Source organism: Phodopus roborovskii, unplaced genomic scaffold (genome assembly GCF_943737965.1).
Source record: "Phodopus roborovskii unplaced genomic scaffold, PHOROB, whole genome shotgun sequence".
In the NCBI taxonomy this organism is placed as follows: Eukaryota; Metazoa; Chordata; class Mammalia; order Rodentia; family Cricetidae; genus Phodopus; species Phodopus roborovskii.
The window spans coordinates 12,980,026-12,997,949 of NW_026126448.1; the positions used below are offsets into that span (position 1 = coordinate 12,980,026).

Here is a 17,924-nt window from a genome sequence, read left to right on the forward strand (position 1 = left end):
AGTGAAATGAAACCCCGTCTCAAAACAAAACAAAAAACCAGCGGTCATGGCACACGCCTTTAATCCCAGCACCCAGGAGACAGAGACAGGCAGATCTCTGTGAGTTCGAGGCCAGCCTGGTCTACAGAGCTAGTTCCAGGACAGCCAATGCTACATAGAAAAACCCTGTCTCGAAAAACCAAAAAGAAGAAAGGGAGGCAGGGAGTAAGGAAGGGAGGAAGGGACAGACGGACGGACGGAGGAAGGAAGGAAGAAAAAGAAAAGAAACAAAAACTAAAAATAATGTGAGTTTAGAACACTTCTGGCTGTAGGATTTTGAGCAGGTTTCTTGACTTTAACGAGCATCATTTTTCTCATCCATAAAACGAAGATAATAATAGCACGCTGGTCTTGCTCATAGGAGTGTCAAGTGCACAGAGTTGCAGAATTGTATCTATAAGCATGGCAGAAAAGAATCATCTACTAGCAGTAAAGTTCTGAGTCTTTCACAACCATCAAAGAAATGGCTGGCTGGCAGACTCAGTGTAAGGAAGTATAATGTGACAACAGATTGAGCCATGAACTGTGGTGGGAGTGTTCTGGTCCCACTCCCATCCCTACTCATGATTGCTTTTCCGAGGCAGGCTTTCTCTGTGTAACAGCCGTGGCTGTCCTGGAACTCACTATTTAGACCAAGCTGGCCTCGAACCCACAGAGATCTACCTGCCTCTGCCTCCCAAGTGCTGGGATTAAAGGAGTGCACCACCACCGCGTGACCCACCCCTACTCTTAAACAAGGAAAGATAGTTGTGCTGAGGGTTGATATCCATATCTAGTTGTAAAATAATAAAATAATGCTATACCCACAGGATTGTGAGGCTTAAATGTCATAATATGTTTAACGTGCTTAGTGCCCTGTTTACTTGTTAGCTGGTTCACAATAACATTGTTTTGTCTCTAGTTTCTGGTTTTATTGGGTTTGACTTAGTCTAATTTGGTTTGGTGTCTTAAGGCAGAATCTATTGCTGTAGGCCTGGCTGCCGTGAAACTCATTGGACCAAGCTGGTCTCAGACTCACAGGATTCCCTTGCATCTGCAGAGTGCTTGGATTACAAGTGTGCACTAGCATGCCCAGCTATGGGTGTTATTTTTATCATCACTAAAGCTATCTCTAAGTAGCACAAGAGAGAGCTAGACCCAGCAAAGCAAGAAATGGTGTTTGGAATTGTTTGTTCTGTCTCTCTCCTCTCCCTCTCTTTCTCTCATCCTTATTTTTTTAATCGGTTGGCATTTGGATTCTTTTCCACTACATGAGGCTCATCGTCGACAGGCTCTTTTTTGTTTGTTTTGTTTTGTTTTTCCAGACAAAATATCAACTATGTAGCTGTGGCTGTCTCAGAACTTGCTATGTAGACCAGGCTGGCCTCAAACTCACAGAGCTCCACCTGCCAAGTGCTGGAATTAAAAGCATGCACCACTAGGCTTAGACAGGATCTTTAATTGCATCCATTTTACATGTCACTGGCCACCTCTCCAGCTGAAAAATGACATGGAAACCTTCTTCAGAGAGTTCAGGAGTCAGTGAGTATGAAAAAGGTCACAATATGAAGATTTTTTTTTTCTGTGTCTACACACTTGATCTCTGCCCAGTTAGGTCCACATGCATTAGAAAAATTCCTAATTGAAAAACAAGCTCCTGGATGGACCACCTTTCCAGCTTCATCTCAAGAAGCTTAGCTATCTGATAGAAGGGCCAGATAACTGCTGTCTCCACTCCTACCTTGTCCAGCAGCATCTGGGAAAGCTATTGCTGTACCCAGAAGGTGGGGGACTCTAGAGTTAGCCCTAGATTGGCGCTGCACAACTACCACCCTTTAGTTTGGCATTTAGAGCCACACCATCAAAACCTTTGTAAAGTGATAACAATAACCAGTTCACATGGGTTTTTTTTTTTTTTAAAGACTAGACAACATAGCAAGTACCATAAGCATGGTGCCCACACAGCATTTAACCATGTTCTCTGCTTCCCTGCCTGTGCTCTGTTAAAGAGTCCTCATTTTACCCTCTATGACACCCTTGTGGGATTGGGAGCACAAATCAAGTTTCTAAGACATTCGAAAGAGAGTGTTTGCTAAGCCGGAGGCCTGCTCTGGGCATTGCAGTGTTAAGAGTGAGCAATACACCCAGGGAAGAAAGGGTATTTTCTCCCTAGGGGGAAGGAGGTCTTGTGGTTGCAGGCACCAAAGTGATTCAGCACCCAGACAGAGGAAGCTATGAGAGGCCTGGCAGAAGTGACCCAGAGCCTTCTTTTAAAAGCTCTTGCAAGGCAAGAAGACAAGATGGGGCTCTGCGAGCTTGAGATGGGGAAATGTGTGTAGGAACCCCCTGGGTAAGGAAAGAGCAAATGCCCACTTAACCTAAGCCTGTGGCCAAGCACTCTGCTTCCTTCCAGCTCCGGCTCAGAAACACCTGTTTCCAAAAAAAGGGGGAGAGGACAGATGGGTAACAGGGACAGAGAGTCCATGAGGCTGATCCCTGAACTCCCTGGGGCACGTCTTCCTGGGCCAATGGAAAAAAAGTGAGCAGGGAAATGTGAGCCCACTGGAAACGGAGAGGAGAAAGGACACACAGCCCCCTGACTTGGATAGTCTCCCTCCCCCAGGCTGGCCAGAGCCAAAAATCTCCCAACTTTCTCTGACCTTTAGACTCCCAAGTCCTAACAACAGAACCTTAACACTTAACCATGAGAGGGAAGGAGGGGAGGGCTCCTCACATACTGAAGACTTATTGCAAGATCTCATCAGTACTTAGTAATGGTACCCTTGAGGAAGAGACTGCCTTTCACAGGTTCACTGACTATCCAGGTAATGCTTAGGATCATTTTGGACATGAGAAACAATTTGACAGTCTGGATTTCAATCTTGACTTTGCCATCCTTGGCAGTTAATGTATGTGTGCTTCTCTTCTCCACCCCTCTCCCTATCCCCTATCTCTCTTTCTCCCCAGGTTCTCACTAAGCAGCCCTGACTCGCTGTACAGACCAGACTGGCCTCGGATTCACAGAGATCCACCTGCCTGTGCTGCTTGAGTGTTAGGATTAAATGTGTGCACCACCGCAGGCCCCAATCTCTATTTCCCCATCTTTTTTTTTTTTTTTTTTTTTTTTTTTTGCTGCTTCTGGTTAACAGATTTTTAGTGGAACAAAAAACTATACAATAAAGTCTTATTTAAAAACAATGACTTTCTTTATGAATTTGCATGTCATCCTTGCACAGGGACCATGCTTATCTCTGTGTCATCCTAGTCTTAGTATTTGTGCTGCCGAAGTGATTTTCTCACCTTTGAGAAGAGGATTAAAAATTTATATTTAGGGCTGGTGAGGCAGCTCACTTGCTGTGAGCCTGATGACCTGAGTCCAATCCCCTAAACCTATACAGGCAGAATCTAACTGACTGCAGGGCCAGCAAGATGGCTTAGTGGGTAAAAGCACTTACCACCAAGCCTGATTATTCCCAGAAACCACATGGCAAGAAGAAAGAATTCCTTCTCACAAGTTGCTCCTTACTTCCTACCGTATGTTCATGTGTATAAACACACACATACACACACACACACACACACACACACATATCAATTTTTTTATAATTTATTTATTTTACTTTTTTTTTTTTTTGAGACAAAGTTTCTCTGTGTAACAGCCTTGGCTGTCTCGGAACCTGCTCTGTAGACCAGGCTGGACTCAAAATCACAGAGATTCAACTGCCTCTGACTACTGGAATTAAAGGACTGCACCACCACTGCCCAGCTATTTATTTTTATTTATATGTACATGTTTGTTTTTGTATGAATGATTGTCACCTGTGCTGGTGTCTGAGGAGGCCAGAAAAAGGCATCAGACTCCCTGGAGTCACAGCCTGCTATGAGGTGCCACACATAGATGCTGGGAACTCAATTTGGATCCTCTGGAAGAGCAGTGTACTGGCTGACTGACATGGTAGGGCCCAGCTCATTGTGGGCAGTGCCACCCTGGTGGTCTTGGGTGTTCTAAAAAACCAGGCTGAGCAAGTAATGAGAAACAAGCCAATAAGCAGCAAGTCCCTCCATGGTTTGTGCTTCAGCTCCTACCTCCAGTTTCCTGCCCTGCTTGAGTTCCTACCCTGACATCCCTGAGCAAAGCTGTGATGTGGAATTTCAAGCTGACATAAACCCTTTCCTCATCATCTCATCCCCAACAGACCCCCTCTTGCTATTTACTCCAACCAGGAATAGTGTTTGTTGCATCCCTCCAGAGGAAAGGTCCACCCTCAGGCTGTCTAGTCACCTCCTGATAGCAGGTGCCTGGCAGGGAGTGACAAGGGGATCCAAACTGAAGCAGTGTGTCATTCATTCATCAGTTATTTATTGTATGCCAAGCACTGGAGTAGATACTGGGAATGTAGTAGTCAACCAAAAAAAAAAAAAAAAAAAAAAAAAAAAAAAAAACAACTCAACTTCTGCCCTCAATGTGCTTGCATTAAGAATCAACAACATTATAAGCAATCGTTTAATTTTGAAAGGAAACCTAGCCTGAAGGCCTGAAGGCTGTCCTAGGACCGAGGCACCAGACACATGCTACAGAAGAGGAGGGTCCTCACCAGCCTTGAGGAGGGGTGGGGGGCTTAATCTCTGCAGTACAAATTTGTTTGGGATACAGCCTTGGATCAGGGGAGCCTCTCTGGGCATCTGAATCACCATGGATACAAAGGTTATAAGTTTGTTGTCTCCTGTTTTGCAAACAGCACAACAGAGCCTCCCCCTCCCCCCTTCCACCACCACCTCCCTCCAGATTGAGGCTATTTATTCCTAGTGACAAGCCTGAGGATCCCAGGGGGGTTGGCCTTTAGGACCTGGATGGGCCTTGTGTCCCTGGCAAGCGCTTGTCCTCCCTTCCCGGCACAGAGTAGAAGCTGGAGGATCAGAAACTGTAGAAGTCCCCCCTCTTCTCCTTCACCACCCCTGCCTGCAGCAACATAACCACTCACGCTCTTCACACCCCTCCCAAGAAACCAAAAGCTCATGAAACTGAGGATTAGGGTCTCCCTGAGTCTGAAAGGTCAAAACTATTCCTGGGGCACTGTAGAAACCTCAGTGCCAGGATACATCTGAGGTTGGGGAGGTTGTTGCCTGGGCTTTCGCCACTCAGTTATAGAATAAAGCCCTTTGAAACTGAGGAGGATAAAGGCTCTCTTTAGCCCAAGTTTCTAAAAAAAAAAAAATACCTTGATCTCCACTGCTAAGGCTATGCCAGCAGAATCAAAACCATCCCCTCCCGCAGACTGCATTAAGGCCTCTTTCACAAGCCGAGGTTTAGTTAACATCTGGGGATGAGCTAGGAGGAGATGATGAGGGGGTTTGGTCCCCAGTCGGACCCTGGTCCTAGGAGTCCTGCAGCCCTGGCCTAAGATCGCTTCCAGCAGTTCTCGTGGGTCGGAGGGGCATAGGGGGGCGGGCCAGGCTGCAGGGAGCAGGCAAGGCGGGGCCGAGAAGGTCAGAGCGCCAGGTTCGGTTGGGCCGGGCTCGCAGCAGGCAGGAGGGGGCGGGGTCTGGCCCCTGCCGGCGGGTTGGGGGCCCGGGGGCGGGGTCCGGGCGGGGCGGGCCCGCGCACTTCCTCGGAGGCTTAGGGCCGCGCGCCCACTCGCCCACACAGTCTGTCGCAGCAGGCTACGTCTCCGCGGCTCTCTCGGCCCGCTCGGCCCGGCCGGCAGGTAGGAGCGGCGGGGCAATCGGCTCCGGGTCCCACCTACGCCCGCGCGCGCCCGGCTCCCACGCCCGCTTCGAGGTGAGCGTCCCCCGCCCTAGTACCCGCGCTGCGCTGGTGCCGGGGTGCTACCGGGGACTCCCCGCCACTCTCCCCTGCTGGGACACCTCCAAACACCCCGAGCTTGGGACCACGCGCACCAGTACGGACCTCACCGCTTGGCGCCTTCGGGCCGGGAGGGGACAGCCAGAGTTGCAGGGGGAGGGGACCAAATTTGAACTAGAAAAGCTAGAAAGATCCGGAGGGTTGGAGAAACTGAGGCTCTTAGGAAGCCTGATAGAACTGACAAGGACGCACGCCCCAGGAGGCTACAGGAACCATTCAAACTAGTGCAGAGAATGGACCGCCGAAGTTCTCCTGGCATTGCGGGGACCCCGGTTCTATGGAACATTTTAAGAAGCAAATGTATGACCCCAGGGAAATCATTGCTAGCGCCCTTCCCAGGGCCTTGGAGGGCCCTGAGGCTGAAGCTTGTTAGACTAGTGCTAAATCTGCCTCCCTGAGGCCTAAAGTGACTTTTCAGAGTCTGAGACACTGAGAGACCAAGACTTGGCCGCCGAGGGATAGAAATCCCCAGAGTGGGTCCACTGGGACACAGCTCCAGAGATACAGGGACACCCACACCCAAACACAAAGACCGCAACCCAAGGGTGCTGAGAAGGGGAGGCTAGAGTTCGCGGAAGAGAGGCTGCTAGGTGTACTCACTGACAGCTGCCCCAGGCCTGAAAAGGTAGAGGCAAAGCTTGGGGGGAAATTGACTCTCAGCCAGCCCATCCCCCAGGAGACAGAGGACCTGAGGCTGGAAAGCTGAGCTCAAGAAAGAGCCCCATGCACACACAGCCACTAAGACAGCGCCAATTTATTTTTAAACTCAAATCTTGGACGCTCTGCTTCAGCCCTGGGGGACTCGAGGGTGAATGAAATGTTCCTCTCCTGCCCTCAGAGCAGCTGCTGGATCTGCTCCCTAACTCCCCCCTTCCCTAAACTGCTTTGACTTCCAGGCCCTGTGGGGAAGAGGGACGAGAGAGAGTTTGGGGTTGGTGCCTGTTTGCGGGGTGGAAGTGTTAGTTTCTCCCCTTAAGTCTCCTGTCAAGGGAGAGGCCTCTGTTCTCTTTCTGACTCACAGCTGCGGGGCCTGGCCAGGGTCCTCCTGGATTTTGGGGGTGTGTGAAAGGATTGAGCAGTTGGCATGGATAGTTGGAAAGACTTTTGGGTGTCTTCCAGTGGCAGGGTTGGCAGCTGGGGAGAAGAGCCAGTTCTAGTGTATCTCCTGTCCGTCTGCGTCATGTCCATCTGTCTGTCCGTTCCCCCATCATCCTAAAAGGCTGACTGCCCCTTCCACTACTACCAAAGCATTGCTAGGCAGAGTTACTTGCTGAACAGCCTTGGCCATCGATGCCTCCAGCCTGCCTGCCCTTGGTACCTTGTACTGAATTCTAAAGAGGAGATGATATTTGCTGTCCTGCCTACCTTTGTGAGACGTGATACAGTGGTGGTGAGCTATGTATTTTATGAATGACAAGGTGTCATACAAGTGTGAACACCTGTGAGCTACCCATCTGTAAGATATTTAGGGCGTCTCTCCCTGGTGTCCAGCTGATTGGGCTACAGCTACTCTTGGCCCCAAGTGGTCCCCTCAGCTAGATCCTAGGTTTGGCCTTCACATCCCAGGCCAGCTCCTGCCTCAGCTCTTCCTGAGATCTACTGTCTGGCTCCAATAGGAGTGAGGGGCTTGTAGTGGCTACCATTTACCTGGGCCTTATCTGCTAGATGCTTTACAGGGATTATCATTACCTCCCTCTCCTAGCCTGAAAGCAGTCCTGGGAGAGGGAGGTAATGTTATCTCATTTAACTAGATGGGCTAAGTCTCAGGGCATGAGAAGTATGTACCCAAGGTCACAGGATCCCAAGTCAGGTATATATTTCACGACTGAAACAAGCTGCTACACACTGAACACCACACAGAAAGGAGTCTTGTCATTCATTGCCAGCAAGCTCACTGGTGTGTGTACACTGTATGTGTGTTTATGTGTGTGTGTGTAAGTCTGGTGTAGAGATATGTGCGGTAGTGGGAATAGCAGATGAGGGTTATCTGGAAGATCCAGTGACTCCTCTGAACCCGGCCTGCGACAAGCCAGTAAGGAATACAAGATTGGCTCCCTGCTCATCCTTTTAATCCTCTAGCCTTGTGAGGGAATGGGGAGAGGTTGTGGAAGAAGAGGAACAGGGATTAGACAGGTGGGCCTTGGTGGTGTCCTTCACTCTGTCCTCATTAGAAATGTAAATTAAGGGATTGGGGGATTCTGGGAAGGAAGCAGAAGGCACGCCCATACCCTATTTGGGGTGCCTCATCCCAGCCTAGTGACTGGCTCTGAGGGGGTGGATCCAGGGCTAGCCTGGACCTGGGAAGGTAGCTGCTGCTGCTGCTGCTGGCCAAGCCCGGAAGGAAGGAAAAGACCTAGGGCCCTCCCCAGTGAACACATAGTCACAGGCCACCTGTATGGCTGACTGTTGTCCAGTGGCTAGCAGCCCAAGCAACCTTCAGATGCTGGGCCAGAGGAAACCAGGCTCTGAATGACAGGGAGGGGCATGAGGAGGAGGGGGCTCTCTCCACCCTTCAGCACAACCTCCACCCTGAGGACTCTCCACTCTGAAGACTTCAACTCTGGTGGCCTGTGGCCTGCTTTGGGTGTGAACCCACTGGCTCCCACTTTGTGGAAGGGAAAGTTCAAACTCAAGCTGCAAAGAGGCAGGCCCTCCAGGTTTGAGACGTCTGTCTTTGCCTGAAGCCTGAACTCTAAGGCAGACCAAGGTGTGTGAGAATTTCCTGCTGTGCTTGCACAGAAAGACTTTTCCTTCATCTTAAGCCAGTACAGCCCCGGAGAAGGGGGTTGGTAGGTTCCTTTGTGCACCCCTTTAACTTCCCCCGGGCCTCCTTTGCAACAATGACACCATCTCCTTCCTAGGGGGATCTTCTTCCCTACCCAGGGCTTTGAGAATGTGCTTCGTAGTGGAGGAGGGCGGAGCTGGGGGGCTTTGACTTTGGGACCAGAGACTGGCATTGGCCAGCAGAAGAGACTGGGAACCCCACTTCCCTGCCCCCCCATTCTTCTTGCTCCTGTTCCAGAGGCAGCTGTGTGGGTGACCTCATCCCACAAACATGCTTTGTTCCTGAGAAAATGGAAAGTGTCTGAGGTTTGGTGGGGGGCTGGGTGTCTGCAGCAACGGCTCTCTGGGCCCCCCTTCTCTTACTCCCCAAGAAGGAGCCTGACTGGGGCTCCGTGGGCTCCTGTCTTCCCTTACCTTTCTCTTCTCTGGCCTCAATCCCTGGGGGCTCAGGAGAAGTAGGAAGAGGCTGTCTGTCCAGATGCAAGAGACATGCATGACCCTGGGTCTTTGCAGAGCTACCTCCCAGCAGACACCTGGAAGGAGGGGGCCCACACTACCCTCTTCCTGTGTTTCCACTTCCCTTCTGCCTCCCCAGGCATGTCGGTTTTCTCCTTTTTCCTCCCTCTGGCTGGCAAAAAGCTGACATCTGGCCCTCTGCTCTACCACAGCTGCAGCAGATGTTGTTGCAGCCAAGACTGTCCAGGCTGGTGTGACCAGAGACACAGCAGAGGTGGTAGGGGGTGAGGCCGAGGGTCCAGCTGGGGACGTTTGGCTGTGTCCAGCTTGCAGGGTTTCCTTCCTGCCTGAACCTAGGCTGAGCCTTGTAAGTGCTTGCTTGGCTGATTCTCCAGGGAGGGGAGGCCCAACTTCTCACACCGCCCTCCACCATTCATCAGTCAAGCATCTCTCCTGCATTCCACTGTTTCCTGCATCGGTGAGGAGTTGTGGGGGTAGGGGAAGACAACAGCCCATTCCACAAAGCTTCCCAGATCAGAACCCTAGATGAATGTCCCCATATCTGAACTCCTATGGTCCCATCCAGGGAGTCAGGAGGTAAGAGTTCTGTCTCTATACAGTAGGGTTGGTGGCCCCCTGTCCTGGCCTTTAGCACCCTAGGGACAGTACAGAGAGTGGAAGCAAACCTCAGGCTGGAGCAGGAAATGAGTCACTGACCCAGGAAAAGCCCCCTCCCCCCAGATCAGCCAGCCAGGGCCTAGATAAGAAAACAACTTCTGCTTCCTGATTTTTTCCTGACCCCTTCCTATCCTCACAGTTAAATATAGCAATAAACACCCAAGATTCAAGCATGCATTAAGACTCTTGGGTTCCCAGAGCAGTACCCCTCCTCCCCACCTGCTTTGATCTCTTCTATGCCTCCTCTCTTTTTTTGAGTGCAAAGAGCTTGTCCAGGGCTATGCTAGAGCCATTCTAGGTGAACTCTGCCCCATCTTGTGCTCCTAACAGGGCTTACTCAGCATCACCACCATGAGCGAGGCGTTTGACTGTGCAAAATGCAGTGAGTCCTTGTACGGCCGCAAGTACATCCAGACAGACAGTGGCCCCTACTGCGTTCCCTGCTATGATGACACCTTCGCCAACACCTGTGCGGAGTGCCAGCAGCTCATCGGGCATGACTCAAGGGTAAGGACCATACTAGATGGGTGAGAGTAAATGCAGACTGGTGGGAGGGGGGCAAGGATAAATCCACCAAGCCCAGATGCTAGTGCCCCTGCCTTGTCTCCCAAAGGAACTGTTCTATGAGGATCGCCACTTCCATGAGGGCTGCTTCCGATGCTGCCGTTGCCAGCGTTCTCTCGCTGATGAGCCCTTCACCTGCCAGGACAGTGAGCTTCTCTGTAATGACTGCTACTGCACAGCCTTCTCTTCACAGTGCTCAGCCTGTGGGGAGACTGTCATGCCTGGTATGTCCTAGGACCTCATCCTGGGTATGGGGCCTGCCATCAGAGAAGGGTCTTTGCGCCTGCCCGTCTCATGCATGCATGAGGTTTGGTGTGGGTAGAGACCTAGGCAAACTACATGGTCCTGGAATGTCTATGGATCTGTTATGCATGTATGTATGCTCTTGAGAGCTTAATGTACACGGATTGGCACACCCAGCTCTACACACAAATGCTTGGGGGTACCGAAACTGACGAGCTGGAGGCTTAGTGTGTATTAGACCAATAGGCCTAGTGAACGCCTAAGGACTTACCATGTGTATAGCAGCTGACATACTTGATACACACACAGGCCTTAGCTTGTATGAGAGCTAAGGATTTGCTGAGATTCTCAGGGTTGCTGCATTGAAGTTTTTGTGTAGAGATCGAACTGTAGGCTTAACATGTATGGTGTCCTGCATGCTTCATAGGTATGTGAAGACTTAGCATGTGTGAAGAATGATATACCTAGAACATGCAAAGGCTTAGTGTGTACTAAACCTGTCATTCCTAGGGCATTAGGCTTTGTGTAAGCAGAGTTGCCTGGTTATTGGGATCTTGCCTGAGTGTTAGGCTGGTATTTCTGGACAGGTAGCACGTGGGAGGCAGAAGCAGGTGCTTCTCTGTGAGTTTGAGGCCAGCCTGGCCTACAGAGCTAGTTCTCGAAACACCAGAACAAGAAACCTTGGTATTTCTGATATATAATGACTTATTTAGAATATACTGGGACAACATATGTTTTATACTTTATGTAAAAGTGTAAAGCCTCTATGTAAGAGGCTTGATGTATGTTACCATAGTACTGTGAGCCAGGTGGTGGTGGCGCATGTCTTTAATTCCAGCACTCAAGAGGCAGAGGCAGGCGGATCTCTGTGAGTTCAAGGCCAGCCTGGTCTACAGAGCTAGTTCCAGGACATGTTCCAAAGCAATACAGAGAAATTCTGTCTCGGAAAAAAGACAAATAAAAAAAATCCTGTGTGAGGCAAGGAATGTTTAACGCATGTTCTTATCATGTGCTGAACCCTCATGTCCAGTTGGGGGGAAGAGGTTGGCACATGTAACATACATGGTGGGGTGTTATAGCTACTAGGTTTACTAGGTTATAGAGGCAGTGGAGAGCACGGGGAGTAGAGTTGACAGTGACCTTCAGGGACTTGGGACAAAGACAAAGTGGGATTCCTGTTTTCCACAGGGTCCCGGAAGCTGGAGTATGGAGGCCAGACGTGGCATGAACATTGCTTCCTATGCAGTGGCTGTGAGCAGCCTCTAGGTTCCCGCTCCTTCGTGCCTGACAAGGGTGCTCACTACTGCGTGCCTTGCTATGAGAACAAGTTTGCTCCTCGGTGTGCCCGCTGCAGCAAGGTGGGGGCTGAGCCTGTGAATTCAGGGTAAGACCTATTGTGGGTGGGAAGACTCACTCCCCTGCTGATGGGTGATGCCCCCACAGACGCTGACCCAGGGTGGAGTGACGTATCGGGATCAACCCTGGCATCGGGAATGCCTGGTCTGCACTGGGTGCCAGACCCCCCTTGCGGGGCAGCAGTTCACATCTCGGGACGATGATCCCTACTGTGTGGCCTGTTTTGGAGAACTCTTTGCACCCAAGTGCAGCAGCTGCAAGCGCCCCATCACAGGCGGGAGTAGCGGTGAGGCTGCAGGTAAGGGTGTGGCTGTGGTCCTGGGCGAGGCTGAGGGGCAGCGGTGCCACCACAGCTGCGGAGCTAACCCCCCTCCCTTCCCTCCAGGACTCGGTGGAGGCAAGTATGTGTCCTTCGAAGACCGGCACTGGCACCACAGCTGCTTCTCCTGTGCCCGGTGTTCCGCCTCCCTGGTGGGCCGAGGCTTCGTACCAGACGGAGACCAAGTTGTGTGCCAGGGCTGCAGCCAAGCAGGGCCCTGAGCCAAGGCTCCTGACTCTCCCCTTTCCCAAACCAAGGGTTCAAGACTATGGCTCCTTTTCTGAACCACTTTGGGAACCCAGTCCCTCCGTAGAATGGGCCCCCCCCCCCACCTGCCCCTGTGCAGCTCGGTGGCGTCAGGATTCAGTCTCCAGCAAAACCAGCTGGTGCCCTCTGACCCAGGCCCCAAACCTGGGCTCTTGTGGAACACCCATGAACTTAAGCTCTCCAAGTCTGCACTCCAGAAATGAGTCTTCCCCTCTATATTTTTTGGGTTCCCAGATCTAGCTCCTTCCCTAGATCAAGGCTCTAGACACCCCAGCCCCACCCCCACCTAGGCTTCCCTAAATCTAGACTTACAGGATGGATTTTTAGGTTGCCTATGGGTGCCTGAGAAGCCCTCATAGATTGTGCCCCAGTTTGACTTCACCCCCATCCCACCCACCTCCAGCCTGCAGCTGTCTGGATAGCAGATTAAGGGCTCCCTGGTTGAAGAGTCATAAGGTCCAGGGCGCTGTCCAGTTTATGAGTACCATTTTATTTCGGCTCCATGTTGCCCAGAGATAGGCAGGAGGGGGTGGCTTACCCCACTTACAGATTCTGCAATAAAACAGTGTGAGGGAGCCCAGGGCCCCCCGTGTATTTGTCGGGAGGGTAAAGGAAGGTTCCTTGGCTGAGTCAGGCTTTTGTAAACCTCATAGTGGGCGGGCCTTGGGGTGGGGATTCTCACCCCAGGAAGAGGATCCCCTTTGGCAGCCACACTAGTCCCTCTAGCTTGGCCAGCCTCCCCACTGCTGGCGGAGGGCTTTTACCTCTGGGAGGAAGGGAGGGATTGGGAGAAGTGCCAAACAGAGCCGGATGGCGGTGGGTTTCTTGGTCTGGTACACATCTTCCCCCACCCGCCAACAACCCTGTCCCAACCCGACATACAAGCACGGAGTTCTGATCCCCAGTTGGGCCTAGACCCTCAACCCCCTTCCCCCTCTACCCAAGGATTAGTGGGGGTGGCTCAGGATCCGCTCACGGCCGCACGTTTTTTGCCAAAAAAGGCAAGGATGCAGCTGCACGCGCCGGGGAACATCTGGATCCGATTCCCAGCATGAATGGGTCATTGCCCCGCCTCTCGTGATTCACTGGCGGGGGCGGGAGTGAGCCGGAGGGGCTGTCCCCTGAAGTGGGGCGATGGGGTGGAGCACTCTTCTGCTGGACGCCTAAGCCTGGGCTTGGCCCCTGGCCGCCGTCTCCGCGGTCAGAGTGTGGCGGCAGGTACGCTCCCCAGTGGCTACAGCAGCCTCTGGAGGCGGGGACACTGTGGGGCGGAGGAGGGCTGCCAAGAGGAAACAGTGAGAGTGTAGTATCTCAAGAAATACTCCCTAACCCTAGGCCGGCCTTACTGCGGTTTCTCAGAGACGCAGGCTCCCGGGTCATCTGTCCAAAGTCGTAAAGACAGTCACCTGAAGATCAAGATTAATTCTTTATACTGGCAGCGGTTAGGCTTCACTGGATGAGGAGCAGGTTCTTATTGTATGGTATACCCCAGGCTGATTCTCCTGCCTCAGACTTCAGAGAGGAGGGTGATAGTTATGAACATTAACGCGCGCGCGTTTGGCAGGTCCTTATTTTTTTGTTATTGTTTTGTTTTTTGAAACAAGAGTTTCTCTGTGCAGCTCTGGTCCTGGAACTGCCTCTGTAGATCAGGCTGGCCTTGAACCCAGAGATCCATCTGCCTCTGCTCCACAGTGCTGGGATTAAAGGAGTGCGTCACCATCGTCTAGTTTGTAGTTGGCCTTTTCATTATATTTTGTAATTTTTAAAATTTTGCTTGCACAGTGTAGAGGTGAATGGAAAACTTATGGGAGTCAGTTCTCTGCACCAGCACCACGTGGGAGAATTTAAGACTGAGGTGGCTTGATGGCCAGCACCTTTCAGTGCAATCATGCCAGCATCCCCAGAGCCACACTGCCAGCCCAACGTTTTCAACAAACTTTTAAGAATGCCCTCCATACATGCTTATAACAATTGTGGGTCTACATTTCCCTTTCATTCTCCCACCAACCAGAGAACTGCCTGTCTTATGCATCTGCCTTCTCAGCTTCCTGCACTCCCAACAGTTGCTGCAAGTTCAATAAACACTTGTTGAGGCAGAGCAGTCTAAACAGAGAATAGCTGGGGAAAGGCCCAGAGGCCTAAAAACATACACCGGTTTGGGGAAGCATAAGTAATTCATTACGGAGGAAGTGCCAAGGCTACTAAAATGGCAGGCAGAGCCGGGGTAGTCAAAAGTCAGGTGCCAACTTAAACAGACCTCACCCTACTGGTGAGCAGCCCTTGGAAATGTGGAAGCAGGGGCATTGGAGGGTCAGTGTGAGAAAGATCATTCTGGCTGCGTTTGAATAATGGATTAGCAGTAAAATGAGCAGGCTGATCAGAACACTGATGCAGTGGGCCAAGAGAGATCATGAGACGCTCGGCAGCAGTGGCAAGGGGAAGGCGGGGCCTGGTGACTGGTTTGGAAGCAGTGTGCAGTGAGTGTGGATGGCAGCATTTAAAGGAGGCTTCAGCCCTGAGGCATGGCTGAGGTCCCCTGCTGGTCTCAGAGAAAGAGACTCAGTTATAAATGGTTTCATTTATGTCACTATGAACACTTTTCAGATTCAACATCGCTAGCATAATTTATTTTGAAACTAACATAGTGGGCTAGAGAGATGGCTCAGCGATCAACAGCACTGGCTGGCTGCTCTTCCAGAGGACACAAGTTCAATTCCCAGCACCCATATGGCAGCTTACAACTCCTGTTCCAGTGGATCCGACACCCTCACACAGACATACATGGAGGCAAAACTTCAAAGTACCTAAAATACAAATAAAAAAAACCTAACATAGTAACACACCTGCTTGGCACATGCCTATAATGCCAGCACTTTGGTGCAGGAGTCAGGAGTTCAGCATAATCTTTGGCTATATAATGAATTTGGAGCTAGCCAAGGCTAGCTACATGAGACCTTGTCTCAAAAGAAAGAAAGTGTGCATGTACATATGTACATTAAAGGAAAAGAAGGAGGGATGCTATATCTTGAGTATAAATAAAAATTGTAAGGGACTGGGGAATTTTTTTTTAATCGATAGTGCACTTTATTTATTTATTTATTTATTTATTTATTTATTTAAAGCATAAGGCATTAGTAGCCTAGAATCCAGCAAGCCCTAACCATCTTCCTGTTTTTGCTACCTTTGGATCTGGGGTTATAGTACTTACTGTACTGGAATGCCTAGCTTATTAAGTAGGTAGTAGAAACTCAAATTATTTGGGGTATTTTTGTTTGTTTGTGTTTTTTTGAAACAGGGTTTCTCTGTGGAGCTCTGAATACCCTGGAACTAGCTCTGTACACCAGCCTGGCCTCCAACTCACAGAGATCCACCTGCCTCTGCCTCCCAAGTGCTGGGAATAAAAGTGTGTACCACCACTGCCTGGCTTGTTTGTTTTAAGGATCTCACTTGTAGCTTTGGCTGGTCTGGGATTCACTATGTAGACCAGCCTGGCCTTGAACTCAGAGCTCTATCTGCCTCTGCCAGATGGTTTTATTTATTTTTAGTTTTTAGAGACAGGGTTTCTTGTATAGCCTTGGCTATATTTTATTTTTATTTCACCTATAAAATAGGTGCTTTGCCTGCAAATACACATATACACAACATGCACAGAGTTCTCATAGGAACCAGAAGAGAACATCAGTTCCTCTAGAACTGAAGTCTTACAGATACTAGATGCTCTATGGGTGCTGGAAATAGAATGTAGGCCAGCAAGCAGTACTCTCTCTCTCTCTCTCTCTCTCTCTCTCTCTCTCTCTCTCTCTCTCTCTCATTTTTCTTTCTAGACAGGGTTTCTCTATGTAGCGTTGGAGCCTGTCCTGGAACTAGCTCTTGTAGACCAGGCTGGGCTTGAACTCACAGAGATCCACCTGCCTCTGCCTCCCAAGTGCTGGGATTAAAGGTATGTGCCACCATTGCCCAGCTGCAGCCAGTACACTTAAGTGCTGACCAATCTCTGCAGTCCCCAGCCCCCAGATTTTTTTTTCAAGGCAGGGTTTCCCTGTGGCTTTGGAGGCTATCTTGGAACTGCTCTTGTAGACCAGGCTGGTCTCGAACTCACAGAAATCTGCCTGCCTCTGCCTCCCATTTTAGCAAAGTTGATAGAGTTGTACAACTATTGCCACCCCCAAACAGATTCCTTCTGTTCATTGTAAGTCACTCCTTATTCCAAGCAACCCTTCTCTCGTCTTCTCTTTGTCTCCAAGGGTTTCCTGATCCCCATTTCATCTGAACACTGTTTCTGGGTTTTTTATTTTGTTTCTGATTTTTCCACACAAGGTTTCTCTTTGTAGCTGTGGAGCCTGTCCTGGAACTCACTCTTTAATCCAGGCTGATTTCTAACTCAGAGATCTGCCTGCCTCTGCCTCCCTAGTGCAGTGCTGGGATTATGGGCTCTTGCCATTACCACCTGGTGTTTGTTTTTGCACTTACTACATAGTACAGGCTGAGCTTGAATTTACCCTCTTCTTGGATTACAGGTGTGAGCCACTTTGCATGGCTCCAACCCTGTTCCCAGTGCATGCTAGACAAGCTCTTTATACTGACTCAGCTCTCAAGTCCTAATCTGTTTGTTTGTGTTTGTTTCCTGAGTCCCAGGCTCTCTATGTAGCCCTGGCTGCTATGTAATTCACTGTGTAGACCAGGCTGGCCTAGAACTCACAGATATTTGTCTACCTCTGCCTCTGGAGTGCTGTTAATCTTTTTTCCTTCTTCTTCTTCCTCCTCCTTTTAAAAAAGATCTCATTTTCTAAACCGTCCAGTGGCCAGGTCTTGTGGCTCATACCTGTAACCCCTGAATATGGGAGGCAGAGGCAGAAGAATTAAGGATACAGAGAATCAGAGGTCAGCCCGTACTGAATAGCAAGCATTTCATTGCTTGAATATACCACATTTTACTTAAAGAGTCCTCTGCTGATAAACAAAAGGTTGTTTCCATATATGAGTTTTGTTTAGAACAAAACCTCCACCATCCTCACTTTACTGACAGATACTAAAGTCCAGACAAGGGGAAAACACCAGAGGTCACACCCTGAAACTAGAGATTCCAGTTTCTCTTGTCCTTCTGTATCCTTCAACTTCTCGATCCAGGTCCACACCAGTGTGTCTTTGTCGGATCAGCTAGCCACAGCGAGCCTCAGGCAGTCAGTTGCCTTTCACCCTCTGCCTCCAGCGTTTTTGCAGGCATCCTAGAGGGACCATTCAGTGGCTGAGCATCGCTTCTCCACACCCCCAGCCAGCAGGGGGCAGTGTTACCGAAAGCAACGACGTGTGGTGTTCATTTTTTGAGGTCCCCCACGGCACTTCCGGGGCTCACGGAACTTTGGTGCAGCCGGATGC

General features: G+C 50.3%; 1 protein-coding gene and 1 non-coding gene across 2 annotated transcripts; one reads left to right on the forward strand and one right to left on the reverse strand.

The window, feature by feature from the left end:
* Positions 1–3,208: 3,208 nt before the first annotated feature.
* On the reverse strand, positions 3,209–3,318 carry LOC127225515 (U6 spliceosomal RNA). The gene has a single exon (XR_007834801.1). It is a non-coding gene; the product is annotated as a U6 spliceosomal RNA (small nuclear RNA).
* Positions 3,319–5,619: 2,301 nt separating this feature from the next.
* On the forward strand, positions 5,620–13,123 carry Fhl3 (four and a half LIM domains 3). The gene is made up of 6 exons (XM_051188760.1): positions 5,620–5,797; positions 10,130–10,306; positions 10,413–10,587; positions 11,795–11,964; positions 12,050–12,260; positions 12,348–13,123. Exons 2-6 carry the CDS (start codon positions 10,151–10,153, stop codon positions 12,500–12,502), a joined length of 867 nt encoding a protein of 288 aa, XP_051044717.1. The 5' UTR covers positions 5,620–5,797; positions 10,130–10,150; the 3' UTR covers positions 12,503–13,123.
* Positions 13,124–17,924: the final 4,801 nt, after the last annotated feature.